This window comes from Etheostoma spectabile, chromosome 9 (assembly GCF_008692095.1).
Source record: "Etheostoma spectabile isolate EspeVRDwgs_2016 chromosome 9, UIUC_Espe_1.0, whole genome shotgun sequence".
Lineage (NCBI taxonomy): Eukaryota > Metazoa > Chordata > Actinopteri > Perciformes > Percidae > Etheostoma > Etheostoma spectabile.
In genome coordinates, this window is record NC_045741.1 from 27,302,299 (window position 1) to 27,321,950 (window position 19,652).

A 19,652-nucleotide genomic window follows, 5' to 3' on the forward strand; every position below is an offset into this window, starting at 1 on the left:
TTTATATATTTTATAATTATTTTATGTTCACTTTGGTGGTGCAGAGGCAGATGTTTTTATATGTGTAGTACTTTAGGTCTGTTTGCAATACATATGTGTATACACACACATGGTGTGTATCTATTTCAGTTACCACCGTTTTGAATGACAATGACCTTCAGAATTTTTTTTTTTAACAGAAATCTGTCTTTAGCCGGCACAATTAACAATACGGGGGACTGACAGCAGTTAATGTTAAATGTGCTGAGCAAATAAACATGTCAAAATAAACAAATAAACTACATTTATCAGTTAATACTGGAGAGGATTTTAAGATTGATCCATTGACTTTCAATGTGCCTTTTAAAAAAGCTTAATATTTTAAAAATTATAAATAACAGAAAAGAAGTCCCATCATGTGCTTCACCCTTGTGTTGTCCTTGGGTCAAATTGACCCGTTTTAAAGTGTTTTATATAAGAAATATTGATTTATTTCAGCCAAAATTCCTCCAAAAACACGGGTGATTTCATACAACGTTCTTAGATAAAATTAATGATAACTTTCATTGAATTTTTGGGGTGTTTTATTTAATCTTATTGCATTTGAATTCTTTTTTTAATGGTTTCAAAACAGTATCAGGACTAAACTTTGACATATACCCATCTGGGATCCACTCAACATCCTCAGATCTTAACTATTAGTCAAAATATTTAATCATTTCTGCCTTTTTAACTAAAAACTTATGTATAATTTGATATAAATGAGGTATGTTGACCATGAATTCCAAGAATAAGTGTGAAACCTATTATTAGACCAGCTCAAGTTTAAAAAAAAAAGCTCCAGTAGCAGGGAAAAAGTGACAAATAAATCTGAAAAAGCGAGAAAAAAACTGTTAATTTTCAATTTTGACCTAGAAGGACAAGTTCATGGTTAACAGGAAGACAACACAAGGGTTAAAACTGCTCACACAATGATTTGAGGGACCCAGTCAAATAGCGTCTTGGTTCACTGAAAACTAAACTGAAACTCAAACTAGCAAACACAATCTGAAATTAAACTAAAACTAAAATGAAATACTAAAGTCAAAACCCGTTCACAAAAATTCAAAATAACCTATCAATGGTAATACTGATGCGTCCGCCACAAAAACATCAATTGTAACACTGTACATGAAAAAACATAATTTTCAGCATCTTACTAATATATTATTATTATTATTATTATTATTATTATATTATTATTTCAGCAAAAAATACCTGACTTGGTTCAATTTAGTAGCGGGACGGTCACTTAACTTTATAGCATAAAAATAAAAGTAGGTTACATAAAGCCATACAATTATTTGACTGATATGATCGTGAAATATTGAATTCAATGTGATATGAAAAAAGGTCTTAAAAAGAGCTTTTTATGACGATTGGGCACCCGCCCCTCAAAATGTCCATGCACGTCCCTGTGTTTAACCTTGTGCAGCTGCAGCCATACATTAATCTCATGACATTCAATTCAAACTCGTGCCGTGTGTCGAAAGTGATATAGAAAGTACAACCTGGTACAATTGCCATCGTGACTCAAGTGACCACAGGCGCTTTTTCAGACATGAGCCCAACATGTTAAATAACTGTCAGATAACGTAAAGGTCTGGTCTGAAATATATGACTTTACTGCATTCTCAGTTAACGCGGGATTACAGACGACTTGGACACCTGAGTATCGCGAGATTTGACCAGCTGTTTAGTCTGTTTTTTTTTTAGACTGGTGCTGCTTGTCGGTCTACACGTGGGGAGGATCTGACTTTGCTTTCCACTGGGACACATTTGAAAAATTCACAATATCCGTATTGCTCTCATCGTGGCGGCACCAAGGACCATAACATACTGTAAGTAAAAGTAAAAACTCTGGAGACGAAAGAGCGAAATTAGCAACGAAGGGGGAAGCCCATGCAAGACTGTAACGTTAGCCATTTGCATCTTGTTCACACAGCGTGACTTAACGTAACGTTAGTTCAAATCTACTTACAGGGGTGCAACACGCGCACAGTGTATAAAGCCCCATTCATTGAAATTTTCACGCGTTTCTGCAAGCTGTTATGGGTTTACTGTGTCACCGACTGAATGCAGTACTCCCATGTCATTGAACAACTAGCCTGACGTTACACATCTTTCTCCAACTTAACAGTCAGCCCACTCCAGCTAGCCTCTTTCTCTGTTGTGTAACTTAGATTACCCCAATTACTTTTCTCGTGCGGTCTAAATGAATTTTCTAATCACAGGGCCAAGTGTTTTATATAGTAACAAATGCGTATAGGTTGTCAGCAGTAAGAATGCAAGTTAAGTTAGTTGGATATCATTTACGCCAGGCCGGCTAACACTAGTTAGCTAATACGAAGGTCTGAGGCCCATGCAGGACAGGAGCACTCCAGAAGCGCCCTTAAACCCTGCGTCAGTCTGGGACAAGCCCTCACTGGTGCGTTTTGATTACGTTTAAAGCTGTGTGATGCATTGAATTTATGTCATGGCCTAACGTGATGGTCAGACTGTGAAATTAAACTCTCAAGTGGTCCTACACACGAGGCTATCATTGTATAACTGGGGTTGTATAACCCATCAAAGTGGAATGTGCGATTAGCTGCCTTGGCATTTTAATTCGTTTATGTTCATAGACGGTTTAGAATTGTAACGAATGTGCGGGGCTAGCCTGCTAACTTCATACTTTGTATCCTGCACTGCGGCCTCCTCACCAGCCATGCTTTATTCCCAGTAGTGTAACGTTAGCGTTAGGTCACAACCACCTCTGGTACTGGATTTCGTTCCAGACAATGTTACGCCAACCTCCCTGCATCTGTCAGTCCACACTTTTTAGTCTTACTGGCAGAACGTGGTGCATGTTATTACTTGACATGCGTGCTTATTGCGATATAAAGTGTTTTATGTTGAATTCGGCCATCAAACGAGGCACCTTGCAACACACATTGAGTTACAGTTTCTATAAATTGTTCTCATTGCTAGCTAACTTACCCCTCTCACGTTTTCTTTTTGTCTTTTTAAAATGGGTTGTTCTATGTAACGTTAAGCTAAGGCACACACAAGTAGTGGTGAAGGAGGTATGGAAAGGAAAAGGGACTCGTGTGAATTGAAAGAGGAAAGTCTCTTGTCCTATTTTGATATAACGTTCCCTTCGCTGAATTAGCTAGCTACCTCATTGCGAGGAAACACGAAACTATAAAAAATATAAATGCAGGTTCACATTGTGGTCTGTAGGCTATACTAATTTGCAATTTCCATTTGCTGGTCTGTGTTGTGATGAAGTGGTCGTAACGTTACACAGCGGTTTGATAGTATTGAGGTACTTTACACATGTCAAGATTTAACGTCTGCTGGATTTCTTATTTTGAATCACAGTCTCATTGTGGGTATTATTAGCATACTAGCTAGCTATGATGTTTGGCATTAAGTCGCTGAAAGTTATTGACCCTCGTGAACAGTTAACAACCCGTTAGCAAGCTAGCTAAGTCAAGGTGCTAACTCTTATCTTGTCATGTAAACTGCAACGCTAATATTTTGTTGGGCTTTGTTTATCTGTCAGCATTAAGCATTAGCCTGTTGTAGCTAACAATAACGCTAACGTTGGTTTATTTAAATCTTGACTCTAGTAGAGCAGTGTAGCCCATGTGCTGTAAGCGAAATTAGACGGCGTAATGTTACTGATGCGCTCTCGGCACAGACGCACTATTCCCACATTGGTGTTCACGTTACTCGTTATAAAATGTAACTCTTTAATGATTGGGGTTTCCGACTAAACCAGCACGCTTGCAAACAGTGTGAACAAATTAACATTATTAAAAAAAACTCAAGCTTCACAGGTATACAGTAGGCACAGTCTGCTGGACGTTTTTAGATGATAGTATGTCACAATTCTCTGTATTCACTGTGCACGCTGCTTGGGTTGCCTGTGCTCAGCACGTTGTAGGGTTTGTAACGTGTAAATACAGCCGGACCACTCCCATTTATGGACACCAAGGGCACAGTCAGAATCTTGACTTTAAGCTCCAGAAAGGCAACGGTGAACACCTGTTTGACCTGGGAGCAGAGCTCAAGATTAGTTTGACTGCTGAGCTGTTATAGTAACCTTGTCCAAGGTGAAAGTAGTGTGGGCCACCATTTCATACGCACACAAAGTGTACAGTCACATTACTACCTTTCTCTTAGTTTAGCTGTCCATATTGTAAGATTTCAGTTTACAAATTTGTTCTACATTGAACATTGCAGGTGATATTATCCTGTGTGCACTTGTTAAATTATGATGCACATGACCACAACAACAAATTCAGGAAAAGTATAAAGGAATAGGCTAATAGATGATAAAACTAATTTTTATTTATAAAAATGAAATGAGTTATTTGATGTTAGAGATATCATTTAGAGTAGGGCTCTTCAACGTTCTTTAGGCCAAGGACCCCTTAGCTAAGAGACCGGGCAAGAACCCCCTTTCAGATGTTACATAAAATTAAGTTGCAAAATAAAGTGGGCCTACAATAACGTGTAGGGCAGCCTAGAGCCTTTATACATACTTTTTATGATCAGGTTTATTTATCTTTGCTTATAAAATTTTGGATTCAAGTTTACATACATTTAGACCTATTTTAACTTTTAAAAATTATCAAACAAAAATGTTGTGACCCCCTTGCAGTAACTCTGAGGTACCCTGTTAAGAAGATCTCTCACTTGCAGCATTTAGGAAGACTTTTTGGTAAAACAGCGCCTTTGCTGTGAAATGGATGGATAGCAAGGTGACACTGAGACTTCTCAAACAAAATGATATGGTAAAAGCTGGTGTAATCAGGAAGACACCACATTAACTGTAGAAGGTGGTCGCCAGACTGTTTTTCTCTCAGTCCATTGCACAGAAACAGGGTGGTGTCTAGTGAGAGTTAAAAAATGAATGTAACACATGCTCACTAAGTGGATTATGCATTTGCAGAATAGCAGGTAATTCTTGAAAAGATGGCAAATCTTCATTTTATCTTTCGAGTATATCGTTACTAAAATAAAAGTGCTATCCAGTTGCTAAAGCTCTGGGTGTTTGTCGCTAACTGAGACTAACATTAGTTCCTATTGCTGCTGTAACCAACACTAATCATTTTGAGGGAAATGGTGTGTAGTGTACAAATGCCAAATATCAGGTTTACGTTATTAGGGGTAAAGTTATAAGGATATACACAGGAAGTTGCTTGGTATTTTCATCCATTTGAAATTGTCTAGCAATTGTATGCCCTTGGCAACAACAATTGCATCACCCTGATGTGTGGCTGGTGTAGTCTTTCTCACTTCTTTGGGAATACGTTTTCATGGCTATGCATTATTCAAGACAAGGGCCACAGCCTCAGGAAATTCATTCATTTGTGTGTGCACCATCTAGCCCAAATGTTGACATTCTTAGAGGAGAGTCCTTACCTACTGGTCAATGAATTCATTAAATAAATCCCTTAATATGAATTTAGCCCATTGTTAGTTCTATTTTATAACCCCCACTTACTGTAACTATTGTTTTGCTCTTACACAAACACACACAAACCTTTCCATTGTTACCTTATGTTGAAAGTATATCCCCGGACAAGGCCTGCACGATTAATCGTTATAAAATTGCGATCTCGATTCACCTTGTTAATGATTTAATTTAAAAAAAATTATTTTCAAAAAAAATTATGACTTTGATTGTCATTTAATTTTACGAGCCGACAGCATCACAAACACTACTACTTTCTTCCGTGAGTTTTAAACATAGACTGTATAAAATAGGTTTTAAAGTGCTCCCAAAGCTCTGCAATGCTCTCCCTTCTCTTCATTGAAGCCTCTGTTTACAGGCTTGTGGTGATGCGCAATGTGCTATAGGTGCCAAAAAAATATGTTTGGTACTGACAATTTTGTTTTTTGTCATGATCAAAAAAATCGTGGCAGAGAATCGTGACTCTCTAAGCCAAAGAAAGTGATTCATATTTTTCCCTGAATCATGCAGGCCTACCCAGGACTGCTAGCTGCAGCGGGGTTGATCATGTAGAGCAGGTGGGAGTGCAAACAGCCATAGAGGTCAAAAGTCTGTGTGTGTGTGTGTGCCTGAGTGATTGTGTGTGTGTGTGTGCCTGAGTGTGTGTTTGTTGCTAATGACAGCCGTGTCTGGAAGCATGGCAGGATATGATTCAGTCACATCCAGACCATGTGATGCATTCCTCCTGTTGGAGGCAGGCTTGGCCACATTTGTTAAGGAAAGGCATGTCCACATGTCCCTTTTTAAACATGGACAGAGAGTCATCCGCTGTCAGGCATTGGGTATGCAGAGGGCTGTCCCAGTGTCTTCAGTTGGGTCTGATTTCCTATGTACAAGCTGACCATTTTGTAACCCTTAAGACCTTCAACTCAGTCTGGGTTTTCTTGTGTTCCTGCTGGGTTTCATTCTTTGGGCATTTTCCACAGAATATGATTTGATAGTGTAAAAGATTTAAATATACTGAACCACCCAGATATGGAGACACATTTTTACACATCTCGAAGGACAAGAAGGCACTGGCTAGGTTGGACTTAGATTAGGACTGCACGTATATTGTTTCGGCATCAACACTGAGCTGTGCAATGTCAAGTCAGGCAAATTAAATCGGACAAGTCATGCTACGATTTTTTTTTTTATGCTGCTTTACTGATACAGAACACAACAGTCTAGGGAAGCAGTTTCACAATAAACCCAAACTATTTTTACACTTGTCAGCGGTGGGGTCTGCACAGTCTGCCCAGGGACTTCACAGCCACTCTGTTCGGGGGGGGGGGGGGGTTCCTCCCCGTTTCATGCTATTTCCCTGTGGCAGTGCCCTGGGGCCGATGCAGCGCCCTCTGTCGTTGCAGGTATGACTGTCAAAGGGGGTGGACTGCCATCAGGGGTCTGGGGCCATGTCGGCAACCCTTTTCCTGTTTCGAGTCGTCACCATTCATATTAAATAAGAACTTTCGGGCTACAGCTAACTATTATTTTTGATGTCGATTTAAACTGTTATGATTATCTTCTTGATTTATGGAATTGCTGTTTGGTCTACAATATGTTGATCAGTATTTACCAAAGCCCAAGATGAAGTCCTCAAATGTCTTTTGTCCACAACTCAAAGATATAAGTTTACTGTCACAGAGTGTAGAAACTAGAACATATTACATTTAACAAGCTGGAAACAGAGAATCTCTACATTTTTCATGAATAATGACTCAAACCGATTATTTGATTATTTAATTTTTGACAACTAATCAATTTTATCTCTGCAAATTTTCAGGAGGATTTTAGAAGATGAACTGAAAGGGTGAACAGTTTTAATACCTCCAAGTCTTTCTTGGATCTAGAATATTTCCGTATATATATATATATATATATATATATATATATATATATATATATATTTTTATATTATAAGACACTTAAGCTTAACCCTTAAATCAACATGGCAGATCCAGACCAGTTTTCCCACATTTGCTTTACAGTTTGTTCACTGTGAAATGTCCCACAATTAATATGAATCTTTGTGTCTTTTGTAACTTTCAGGTGTAGCTGTTAGTGTCCTGAGGAAATGCCGCTGAGGTTTCGTTCTATTGCGCCCTACACACTACCCGGAGTCCTTGCACTGATCGGCTGGTGGTGGTACATCTCGCGGAAGAAAGAGCGGATCATCAGCCATGACAGCCCAGAGGGGGCTCCAACCACTATGGGCCTTAGAGCGTCTCCAGCAGAGGGTAGCAACGGTTTGGTCGAGAAAGGCACTGTATCTCCCTCAAATGGCACAGAAAGTCCCACCCACAGACCGCCGAAGGTTGGCGACCTGAGAACAGAACATGAAAATATTTCCCCGATCCATGTCCGGGACAATGAAGCAGCACCTTCACTAAGACAAAGTTCTGAAGAAGCTGCTCCTCACCTTGACAGAATAAGACTAGGGGAAGTCCATAAACCCTCATGCTCGACTCCATTACCTGGCAAAGAAGACTGCCCGCAGGTGTCGTTGAAAGACCATAAAGACCCAGAGAAGAGCTTAACACCTGCCTTGGTAAAAGAGCTGGATAAACACCTAGTCAACAAGCCAGCCTCTCCTTTAGAAGCCACAGTAGAAGAGGTGGTCTTGCCCTGCCGGTCTACCAAAGTCACCAGCGCCTCCCCAACAGCGCACCTTTCTGATGCAGAGAGGCCAGAGCCAGAAGGGGAAGTTGCAAAGCACTACAGCCCTGTGAATACACAAGCTGAAATAGTTGTTTATGCAGTCACCCCAGCCAAAGTGCAGAGAGTGATCCCATCAGAGGCTGACTCTCTAGAGACGCCCCCTTCAGAGCAGGATTTCCACCAACACATTCTAAGCAGCACCCCTGCCCCAACCTCCATGGCCCAGACAACGGACCAAGACTCCACTACCATATCAGAGACGCCAGAGGACATCCAGGTACACTGTGGCCGTGGAAAGGAGCAGGATCTGGAGCTTCTGGCAGCTGGACTCATACATGAGGTCATCTCTGCAGCCACCCAGGAGGTCCTTGGTGTCACCAGTTACCAGGTCACAGAAACCAGCCAGCCCAGTTGCAGCAGCAGCAGCACACCGCTGGCCGGCAGCAGACTATGCTCACAACAGGAGCCCAGCACAGCAGTACTGCAGCACCACCATCTACTGTCAGGCCCCACTCAGATAGGCTGCGAGGCCACAGAGAAGGAAGAGCTGGGGATGCCCAATGGCTGCTCCTCGGCCCCAGTATGGGAGTCTGTCGAGGTCAGTCACAGGGTTCATCAGACAAACCATGCACAGAGAGGCCATTGGCCTACACCGTCGCACCAAGCAGCACAGAGTCCCCCTACTTTGCTAAACATGAAACTGAAAGGCGATGAAGCAGCGGTGCTGGGCGACGACTCTGCCTGCAGTACGTGCCACTCTGAGGATGGCATTAGCAGCGAGGACCTTCAGAACAGCATGTATGACAACCAAACGGATGTGAGTCAGCTTACGGACTTGTCTGCAAAAGATGCCACCCAACCTCAATTGCGGGTCGAGACGGCCATGGAGGCATCGTTGTTGGCTGTAACTGAAGACAACTCATCGGATGCGGTGTGTGAGATAAAGAGGCTTAACGGACTGGGCCTGAGGAATGGAGCTCACGGGACATGTGAGGTGGAGACGGACCAGTCTGGAGGTGAGCTGTCAGTCTGTTGATTCTTGGTATTGGTGCAAGAAGTGTTGCTGAGCAAAGCCAGACCAATAATGTTTTTTCTTGGGCTGATATTAATATTGATATTTGAGAGTTTAAGAATTATTCTGCCATTAAATTTTGTTTTTTGGGCTGCACCCTAAATGCCAATGATTCAAATCATCGGTCAAGAAGCCCCCAAGTCGAATTTGTCAGTCTAATCAGTGTCCTTTTTTATTTTTAGCTGCGTTGTTGTAAATAGAGCAAAGCAGGGTAGTGGCATGACAGGATATAAGCAGAAAGAGATAGAGGGGAAAAAAAAGAGGGGAAGTCCCACAATTTGTTTCTGTTGGCTTTGATCGGTTCTGATGCTCTCCTCTCTGGGGAATGTCGGCTAAAACTACTTTTGAACCCAGACACTTGTACAGCCTCCTCTACTGCTGCACACTGTGCATGTCAACAGGAGATGCTCTGGGGTGCTCTAAAACCCTAGAAACTATGGCCAGCATGCACATTCTTTAGTGTTAAAATCTGATGTCTTCACATCACGGGTGAACAAAGGCACTGAAACGTTAGTCTTCATGTAAAAATTGAGACTCGTGTAGGCTGTTGTTGGAGTTGAGTGCAATGCCGCTGCTGTTGAAGAATGTCTGTCTGTCTGTCTGTCTGTCTGTCTGTCTGTCTCTGTCGGTCTCTGTCTGTCTGTTATGCATTGGAATTCTCATGTGCTGTCTTTTTTTACCTAAACGGGCTGTTTATAATATAAATGTTAATAATGCATAGCACAGCCTGACAATTTATGATTACTTATTTCTATATATTTATGTAAATAGTTATTTCAAGTTCGTGTGTGTGATTAATTTGTTGGTGTATTTGACAAGTTTTGTATTTTGCACTTTTTGCTTTTCACTTTTAAAATGCAAATAAGAAAAACGCACATGCATACCCGTGGAAAACATTTCATATAAAATCCATTTTTGAGTCTTTTGACAGAATTGTTTTCTGTAGTAAGTGGAGACCTGTGGATCTGGCCTTGTGGTGTCTGCATCTCACCTAGATGCGTTTACAGCACTGTATTTTAGTCATCTTACAGATGAATGACTTGGTTGATGGGGGAAAAGAACCCTCCATTCTAGCCTCTGTAACTCTGTCAGGAAGGCCTAGAGTCACCCTGACACAAAAACTTGAGTGTTACCTTTCCAATGATATCAAGCACACCCCAGAGTGTCAAAGTACATGGGTGCTGGACCACCTTTAATTTGAGTATGCCATTTAGATCAAAAAGTGTGGAATTTCAGTTGTTTCATAACCGGTTAATGTTATAAGGTTACGACATCGTTCAACATGTTCATGAAGTTTTAAATTATAAATTATAAAGTTAACGTTAAACAGCACTGGGCTAACCCACAATTATGTTCCCCAGCTGGTTAGCATATGCGCCGATTTATGTTTTCCTCTTTAAAAAAAAAAAAAATGTTTGCATTTCAGAACCTCAGGAAATGGACAGAGGCCGACATGACGCACACGCCTACTAACTCCATAGTAAAGCCGTAAAGTAGGCTTAAAAGAAAAAATCTAATGCTAATTTAGCCAGCTCTCCCACCCTGTTTTTTTTTCTGCCTCACTCCTCGCCGCTAAGGGACGTCAGTCGGGATGAAAGCGGCCCCGGGGACACGACACATCCACAGTTAGCCAGCAGCCAAACACTATTGTAAACTTAAAGCAGTTCAAACTCAGCCAGCACAGTTTCCAGCCCTGGGTGACAACGATGCTAATGGTGTGTGTGTGGGTTTGTGTGTGTGTGTGTGTGTGTGTGTGTGTGTGTGTATTGTGGATTTAGCTGCTGGCTTATGTTGCCTCGCAAATCGAATCAAGGAAATGTAAATATGTGGGGGAAACTGCAGCTATTTTATCAGAATGCAATGGATTAACGTTACTTAACGTAACGTGGATAAAACAGTAATAGATAAACCTATCTGTGAACAGGTATATTTTAATTGGCAATTGTGTTAAACCATCTCCCATAATGCCACTACACAAGGTCATCAAAAGGCCATGTTTACATCCATTTTTTTGATTGAGAGACCCCTCAAGCGGAGAAATATACATATTGTTACCGTTTTCTCCAAGAAACTTAGCTCCTCCAAAGGCACTGGATGAAGGCAGCGTGCGTTGAACACTATCAAACGGTCTGTGTTCATTTTCCTACGTATGCTAGCTCATAAGACAAACATCACATAATTAACCAGCTAATTGTTAATGCTTGTTGAACTTACCCGTTGTTTTGTTTGCCTGTTGCGCTCTGATCTTCTATCTTCCATCATATTAATTAGGATCATATTACGCTAAGTACTCCAGCCTTGTCTTTAAAAACAGCTGAGGTTTGTTGTATGTGGAACTAAAGTCAAGGTCCCTATGGCCACTTGGCCAGTGCGAATGCATATGGCAAAACCGGTTTTGGGAGAGTAGTTAGAACTGTTTTAGAAGTGGACTGTTCCAATAACTGTGCACAACGCTGTGCTGAATTAATCAATTTTATCGTGATTTTGATTTTGGCTCCCAATGATCACCATCACAGAATAATCAAACTTTTTTTTTCTTAGCTCCATTATGTTTTTTAAGTAAACTCTTACTTTCTCGTGTTCTGAATGAGTGATTAAAACTTTTTTTTACTGTTTTATTTAACTTTTTCCTACTGTTTTTTCACTAATTACATCTTTCCAGAAGTCAATGAGTAATTAAATTATCGTGAGTTCAATATTGACCAAAATAATCATGATTTATATATATTTTTTCCATAATCAAGCCCTATAACTACATTCCTGTAACTACTTGGTCAGAAAGAGGCTTATGTGAGGCTGAATGTGCATGCAGGCTGATATTCACCGTGTTTTGTCAGGATTGAGCTTTGAGCAGAAGTCCACTAGCCGATTAATTTACTCAGTGTGAACACCATCCCGTCCATCTCCTTCTGCATCCGAGAACGTCTGGCAGAGTCGAGTTATAACTGAGCAGTCTGTGTGTGAGGTGTGTACGCTTTTACTGTAGCAGCCTGGTGTCTTTTCAGGCAGTTTAATGAAGGTAAACAGCGACCGTGCGAAATGTCACCGTGCTCTGGCCAAGCAGCAATGCATGAGAGTTAATACATTTCCATGTTATTCAGAGCAATTGATAGTAGGTGGAAAGCTTAAATTGTGACGCAGTGAAAAGAAATTGTGTATTAGGGACTCTCTGATTTATCAAACCGCTAATCATAATCGGTCAATACTTATTGAAAACAAGGGAACGGGCGCTCTGCATTAGTGTCTTTTAACCACTGATAAACTACTACACTAGGGATGTCATGATTACCACGATAGAAATGTTGACGGTAACAATTACTCCTTTCATTTTTTTAAATATTGTTTTTGCGGTGGATTACCACGGTGTGGAAACCCTGTGTTTAATCCTTCCCAGCTTCAACCGAGGCAAGGCAGGCGCACTGCGCTCAGACAGGACAAGGGGACAGAATGTAGCAGAATGGTTCTTCATCTTTTTTCTTTTCTTTGTTGAAGTGATGTGGGTAGCCCAGAACATAAGTTAAAACTATTCTGTAGCTTGCTAACTTTCCCTGGATCCAACTGAATCTCCTGATATAGGCCACACCCATTTCCGCCTAGACTTTTATGGGCGAAAAATCGCAATATATTAAACCTAGTTTTTTTAACTCTTCCTAGAGCGTATGATTGATCCGCACAAAACTTACACATAGCGTCTCCAGACCGACCTGACGAAGTTGTTAAAAGAATGTTTATAGAATAAAAATTGTGCATGTTGCACAAATAAATCTGTGTAGCTAACTTTGCCGTATCTTACCAAAATGAAGGCTGTTAACATGAAACTTTAGATTCTTGTTTGCCATAAACTTCTAAAGGTCCCCCACACATTTTACACAAAATAAGACCCTAGGGGGCGCTCCAAGTACAAAAATGTATATCTCATGAACAGCTCATCCGATTTTCACGACATTTGGAGGGAACCATCTAGGGGCATTCCTGAGGCCACCCCTACAGTGGGGTACTGATTGGGCGTGGCATATGGGACCCACGTTTGGTCACCACTTACACTAATGTGAGCAGTTTTAAATTTACATGGTAGATGTACAATTACACAAAAATTACACATGTGGACCACAATATCGTAATGGAGCCTTTTATACATTGTTGCTTCTTTAGAAATAAACAATGGACAAATGGTCTTTAAACGTTTCAGATGTAGGGTTATTTGCTGTCAAAGTGGCGCCAAAATGAATTTCAGTCGATGAGATGCGGGTGATGGCTTGATAGGAGGTACACTTTGTCAAGGCTCACTTATTTTACTGTTTATCAGACCCCAGATGAGACAAGAAGCTAACGTTAGCTAACGCTGCGGTCCCGCTGCAGGAGCCGCTGTATTCCTCCAGCACGCTGTATTAACGTTAGCTACTGTTTTAAAACCATTTTGCAGGTTAGTGGGGGTGCATACCGCTCAAAACCTAAGTGAAAAAGTAGCTAGTAATGTTCACTCAGCTTTTTGTTAAACTTTGTATTAAATGAGCGTTGATGTTAAATCACCGGTTTCAGGTAACCTCCCTATGGTACCGTCGATTTGCTGGATGGTTTCAAGGTAACAGTCAGTAGCTAACATTAGCCGATAAGCCCGTTGACAGTGACGTTATTGGTCATATTTTTGGCGCAGTATTTCTGACCGTACTGGTCATAGTGATTAAAAGTGTGATGGGATGCTAAAAATATGAACTAAACACTGTTTTCAGGTAACGTTAATTTTTTCTAATTTTCAGTTAACGTTCATTTTTCAAATTCTTCTAACTCACTAAAACTGCATATAGGTGGAGCTCGGCTACATACGGCACGCCAGTCAGAGTTTCAGAGCGGGGCTACAGATTAGGTGTCCCTATCGAACCTTCGTATCTGCCAGTAGTTCTGCATTACGTTAAATAAAACTCATGTGCAAATTAATTGTTTTTATACGGTGCACCACCATGACGCCCGTACCGTTTCGGTTCAATGCGAATACATTAACCGTTCCACTCCTAGCCTCGATGCATCGCAATGCGGACCTGGACGATTCTGCACTAATGCAGTGACAGACCATAATCTATTATTGCCTAATGATGTTATTTATTTATTTTTTTGCCTTTTGTCTGTTGTATGCTTTGTTCAGACTCAACTACATTCAGGGACAAGGTGACCTGTGATGTAATTAACACTGTGGAAGCATTATGCTGAAGTCTAACTCAAGTGATGGTTGCATGTCAACATATGGCTGAAGTTATCTATGTTGCTGGGAATATTGCTGGTAACGGTGATGATGATTTTGTGTGTGTATCTAGGCTCTGATGTGAACAGTATGGACTCTGTGGACAGCGGCTGCACAATGGGTGCCGGGGAAAGCCAGAGCAACCTCGCTGCCTCCTCCAGCTCTGAGCTCATCATCTGGGAGATCGAGGTGCCAAAGGTGAGTCAGGCAACCTGGTACAAGAATCAAAAAACACAACTTATGAGTGACATATCAACCGTTTTGTTTCACCGCACAACACGCCGAGAAGTAATTTCAGCATAAAAATGAAATCACCCAGCTTTTTCTTTACCAGTGTCAGTGAAATGTTTTAAGTCTAGTGTAGGGTCAGACCGATTATTGGGCTGTTTTTTGGCAGTTTGCAGATTATGTGTGTCAGTGATTTATTTGCCTGATAACCGATAAAGATAATGAATTAAAATATGTTCTACTTTGGTGCCACTGCAGCTCGGTCTATTCCTCTGCTTCGGTTTCACTCACCTCTGAGTCTGACTTAATGTCCCTCTCACAACACTACCTGACTCTCTTTTACTGTGTATTATGTTATGCAATATCTGTTCGAAGAAACAATTCTCTATTTCGTTCATGAACTAGTAATTACTAGTAATCGGTATCTGTATCAGCCTGGAAAAACCAGTATCGATCAATCCCTAGTCTAGTAATAAATACTGTTAAACGATATATACATACTATTATACAATATAAACAACTCAAAGGCTTTTACGTACTACTGATGTTTGGTATAAACAAGTTCATATTTTATGGTATTGTTTTTTTTTTTAAATTAATGAATTTTTTATGAAATGGAACATAAGCACCGAATTGTGGCTTATTTCAGTTTAAATCAAGAAATGCCAATCTTTGTATCAGGCAATGGTGTCAAGGTAGGATTGCTTGTGTAATTTGATCATGTTTGACTTTGGCGACTACTGTACTGATAGTAGTATCAAAGGAGACACTGGCAGACAACAATACACACCCGTTAATGATTTACAGTATAGGGGGGCCAGCATGTCCAAGGCCAAGTGCAAAGATTGCTATCTTTACCGAGGTAAGACTCCATCATCTGGGCCTAGTCAACTTGAAATGGCTGCTTCAGCAGCAGACTTTAGGTTCTGATGAAAGTACGTGCTCACCGGCCAGCCAAGTATTTACAAAGTAGTGTTGTATAATTTAATAATTTATCACAATAACTTGTGAGCTGTTTTAGGGATTTATGTATTCAGTGGGTACCAGTGGCCTTGGGGCCGAGTGGCACAGACAGTTTTGGGACGATTCCAAGTATTGAGGGACAGACTAATATATTGTTGGTCTGAACATGGCATTTGTGACAAGATGAAAAATGTAGACTAACCACAGTCTCATGCTTTTTAATATAACAGTGGGCTGAAACTGTCTCTGTAGATAACAAAGTGCAAGGTTATCCATGCATATGCTGACTTGATGAAAAGTGTATACTCTGAAAGAATAGTTCTCCAGAGTTGTGAGCATTGAGAGGTATGTAGAGTCAGTGGTGTTTGGGAGTGTTAGCAGGTGTGGTCACAATGACACGCCTTCTCAACTCCAGAGTCTCTCAAAGTAACCTTTAAACTTCCCGTGGTAATGAAAATGCGAAGCTTTTGTTTAGGCTGCCATGTTTTTCTCTAAAACAGGGACAAACTAGTTGGCTGTCTTGAAACACAGGATTTTGGTTTCAGTGGTGATATTATTGGGATAAATTAATGCATATTAGGGTTTTCACTGCAATTACACAGCTTAGGTTCAAGGTCCTTTATTTGTAATTTGCACAACAATAACATAAGTAGTTCTTGGTAATGATGATCTTAGGCCTCAAGCACCTCCAACAATGCTCATTAAATCAAATTAAACTAAAAACACAAGTAAACGCACAGAATATATAGTACACGCACATAGCAGAGCTTGCAAACTGTGGCTTTTTTTGTTGACAACTTGAACATTGTCATCACAATTCACTTTAAATCCAAAATACTTCCACAATTTCCCACACTTCAGTGAAAGAGGAGGGGGCTCCAGCATGTGCAGTTGCCATGCAGTCTTTTGACTGGCTGTAGCTAAGAAGAGGAGGTTGACTGACTCGCAGCACTTCAACACGACACGTGTTTTTTTTTCCGGGCGTGGCAGTATCAACAATTCTATTTTTTTATTTGGTATTCAAGATTGTTACTTAATTTTGATTGACACCCTTACTATAAAATATATCTACGTACCCACATGTGTGTGTGTGTGTGTGTGTGTGTGTGTGTGTGGTGTGTGTGTGTGTGTGTGTGTGTGTGGTGTGTGTGTGTGTGTGTGTGTGTGTGTGTGTGTGTGTGTGTGTGTGTGTGTGTGTGTGTGTGTGTGTGTGTGTGTGTGTGTGTGTGTGGTGTGTGTGTGTGTGTGTGTGTGTGTGTGTGTGTGGGTGTGTTGTGTTTGCCGTGGCGCGGAGAGAACTCACCCAGGGAAAACCCAGTGACAGACTTCAGATGAGGCTTAACTATTTAGTTGGAAGACAATACATATTGGATGCTAATGGTTTTTAGGGAACTATTGGTGTCCATTTGTGGGTGTTTTCTATTTATAAAAGTTTGAATTGTGGCCAGGCTCTCAGGGTTGTAAAGATGAACTGTCCTGTTGACATGTTGTCTTTTCTGCCTGTCTTTCTGGACCAGCATCTTGTAGGGCGGTTAATAGGGAAGCAGGGAAGATATGTGAGCTTCCTGAAGCAGAACTCTGGCGCAAAGATCTATATCTCCACCCTGCCTTATACACAGGAGTTCCAGATCTGTCACATAGAGGGTGAGTCACAGGGACCAGGTCCCCACATCCCCTAATGCTTGGTCAAATCCAGATCCCTACTGGATGAGAACAACCTCAGGATTTCAGAGAAACTATTGAACTCCATCTTTCGTGTCCATCGGTGTTGTTTTGAACCTAAAGCTTTACCTTGTGTTTCTTCCCAGGTACGCAGCAGCAGGTTGACAAAGCCCTGTCCCTGATCGGGAAGAAGTTTAAAGATCTGGACTTGACTAACCTGTATGCACCTCCGCCACCCCCGCTCACATTGCCATCACTTCCCATGACCTCCTGGGTAAGCGTGGGCTCTCTGGCTGCTCTTGACCACTGTTTACCGAACAGGACCGCCTTTTAGCTACTGCAATATATTTCTAGACTAGCAAGACTGAACATAAAAGCACATGTCAACCTAGGCTTCATTTGGTGCTATTCTCAATAACAGGCCTGCTACTAACGACTAATTTGATAGTCAAATGGTGTATCGATTACTGAAACGAATAATTTATTATTTGGATTAAGAATCTCACATATATTCATATATTGTTTTATCCAACAATCAGCTTTTAAATTAAGGTTGAGGTTGTTTTATGGCATGTGCTAACTTACAAAAAATGTTTAAAGTCAGAATTGGATTATAATCCAATATTTATAGCTAGGCTAAAGGATGTTTTAGAACAGCAAGAGTTATGTTTACAACAGCAAAGTCCAGGGTTTCACCTAGTGTATTACAAGCCTGGTGGCCCACCGGGTCCAAGCCACTTATTTTTTTAATGTATTTTAAAGTTTTTCTCTGACTTAATATCGGGCCCTATGGAATCTATAGAGCAGGGGTCTTCAACATTTTTTAGGCCAAGGGTTCCTTTAACTGAAATAGAGATGGAGCAGGGACCCCCTACTACATATATTTTAAAAAATTAAGTTGAATATTAAACCTTTTTTTGCATAGAATACTAAGCTATTAAAATAGCCATACAACTGTTAACATGAGTGCATACATGTTTTAATGTTAAACATGTGGAACAGTAAATCCCTGGGATGAACTGTATCTATGAATGGCTACCTTAGTTACTACCTTACTACCTAAAAGTTGGGCAACTTTTTTACCAGTCTACTTGTTGTCTGCCCTCTGTCACTGCACTGGTGTCGTTTAAGAAATGCTGGATGCTGCGTTCTTTTTGATGGAGCGTGGTGTCAGCCGTCTGGAGTGCAGACTGGATCCTGGAAGCTGTTTTACTCGATGAGTAAGCGTTCCTCTCGTGTCAATTGTCCCCTCAGCTTCTTCTCCCCAGCGGAGTGACCGTTGAAGTGATCGTGGTGAACATCGTGTCGGCCGGTCACGTCTTCGTCCAGCAGCACACCCACCCCACCTACCACGCCCTGCGCAGCCTGGACCAGCAGATGTTCCTCTGCTACTCCCAGCCGGGCACCCCGGCCCTCCCCTCACCCGCTGAAGGTAACCATGATCACACAAGTCGATGCACACTGATGTGTGTTTTAGTCATTTTTTGCCTAGTAGGCCTTTGCCTGCAAATGCACCTAGAACTGCATCTTCAACCATCATAAAGATACCCCAGTTACATTCTTTTCAGCAATTGTGAACATTAGAAAAAAATTGAAGTGCCCAAGTTCTGTATTTAAAGAACTAGTGTTGTCCTGGCCAACACCACAGTCCTATCCGCTGTTGGCAGGGGATTGCTAGACTGGTAGCTGGAGCGATGCCAGTTCACATCCTGGGTACTACCAAGGTGCTCTTGAGCAACTGCTTGGGGCGCCTGTCCGGCAGTCGCAGCCCACTCACTCTTGACATCTCTCCATTTGTTCATGTATATGACCTGTGTGTGTTTCTGGCCTGTACTTAATAATTTAAATTGTGATTTTTGGGAACAGTAAAAAAACAAGAAATTATTTAATAGCTAACCGGACTCAATAGTTACCATGCTCTTTTGCTCGAGATTTAACATTTGAACATTTGTGCGTCCAAAACTGTATGCTCATCCAGTGCCAATCACCTGCACCTGTGCTGGAGAGCTCACCTATATGGCTGCAAATGCGCCACCCAGTGTACAAAATATGGTATTGACGCACATAATTGTAATAGCTGTAACTATTGTAAGAGGCAGTACTGTTAATGTTAGCACCAGAGCTTGTTCAAATTGGAATCAAAATATCTGTAAAGAAGTGTACCGCTTTTAAAAAATAGATATACATTGTTTAAATCATTCATATGTTTGTGTTTTTCACAAAAAAAGACGATTGCCTTACTTGATGCCAACTTAGAGGTCCTATGGCAAGAAAATGTCACTTCATGAGGTTTTTTAACATTAATATGAGTTCCCCCAGCCTGCCTA

At 41.1% G+C, this 19,652-nt stretch overlaps 1 protein-coding gene and 1 long non-coding RNA gene across 2 annotated transcripts in view; both read left to right on the forward strand.

Annotated features, from left to right (window-relative positions):
* The window catches only part of LOC116695664 (uncharacterized), an 813,105-nt gene that overhangs the window by 346,522 nt on the left and 446,931 nt on the right, over window positions 1-19,652 (forward strand). The gene's annotated exons all lie outside the window — the stretch shown is intronic.
* The window catches only part of LOC116695605 (A-kinase anchor protein 1, mitochondrial), a 30,111-nt gene continuing 12,120 nt past the window's right edge, over window positions 1,662-19,652 (forward strand). Inside the window, exons 1-6 of the mRNA XM_032525996.1 lie at window positions 1,662-1,859; window positions 7,556-9,180; window positions 14,546-14,670; window positions 17,181-17,307; window positions 17,472-17,599; window positions 18,580-18,757. Coding sequence (XP_032381887.1) covers window positions 7,581-9,180; window positions 14,546-14,670; window positions 17,181-17,307; window positions 17,472-17,599; window positions 18,580-18,757 — 2,158 coding nt within the window. The 5' untranslated portion in view covers window positions 1,662-1,859; window positions 7,556-7,580. The remainder of the gene's footprint in view (window positions 1,860-7,555; window positions 9,181-14,545; window positions 14,671-17,180; window positions 17,308-17,471; window positions 17,600-18,579; window positions 18,758-19,652) is intronic.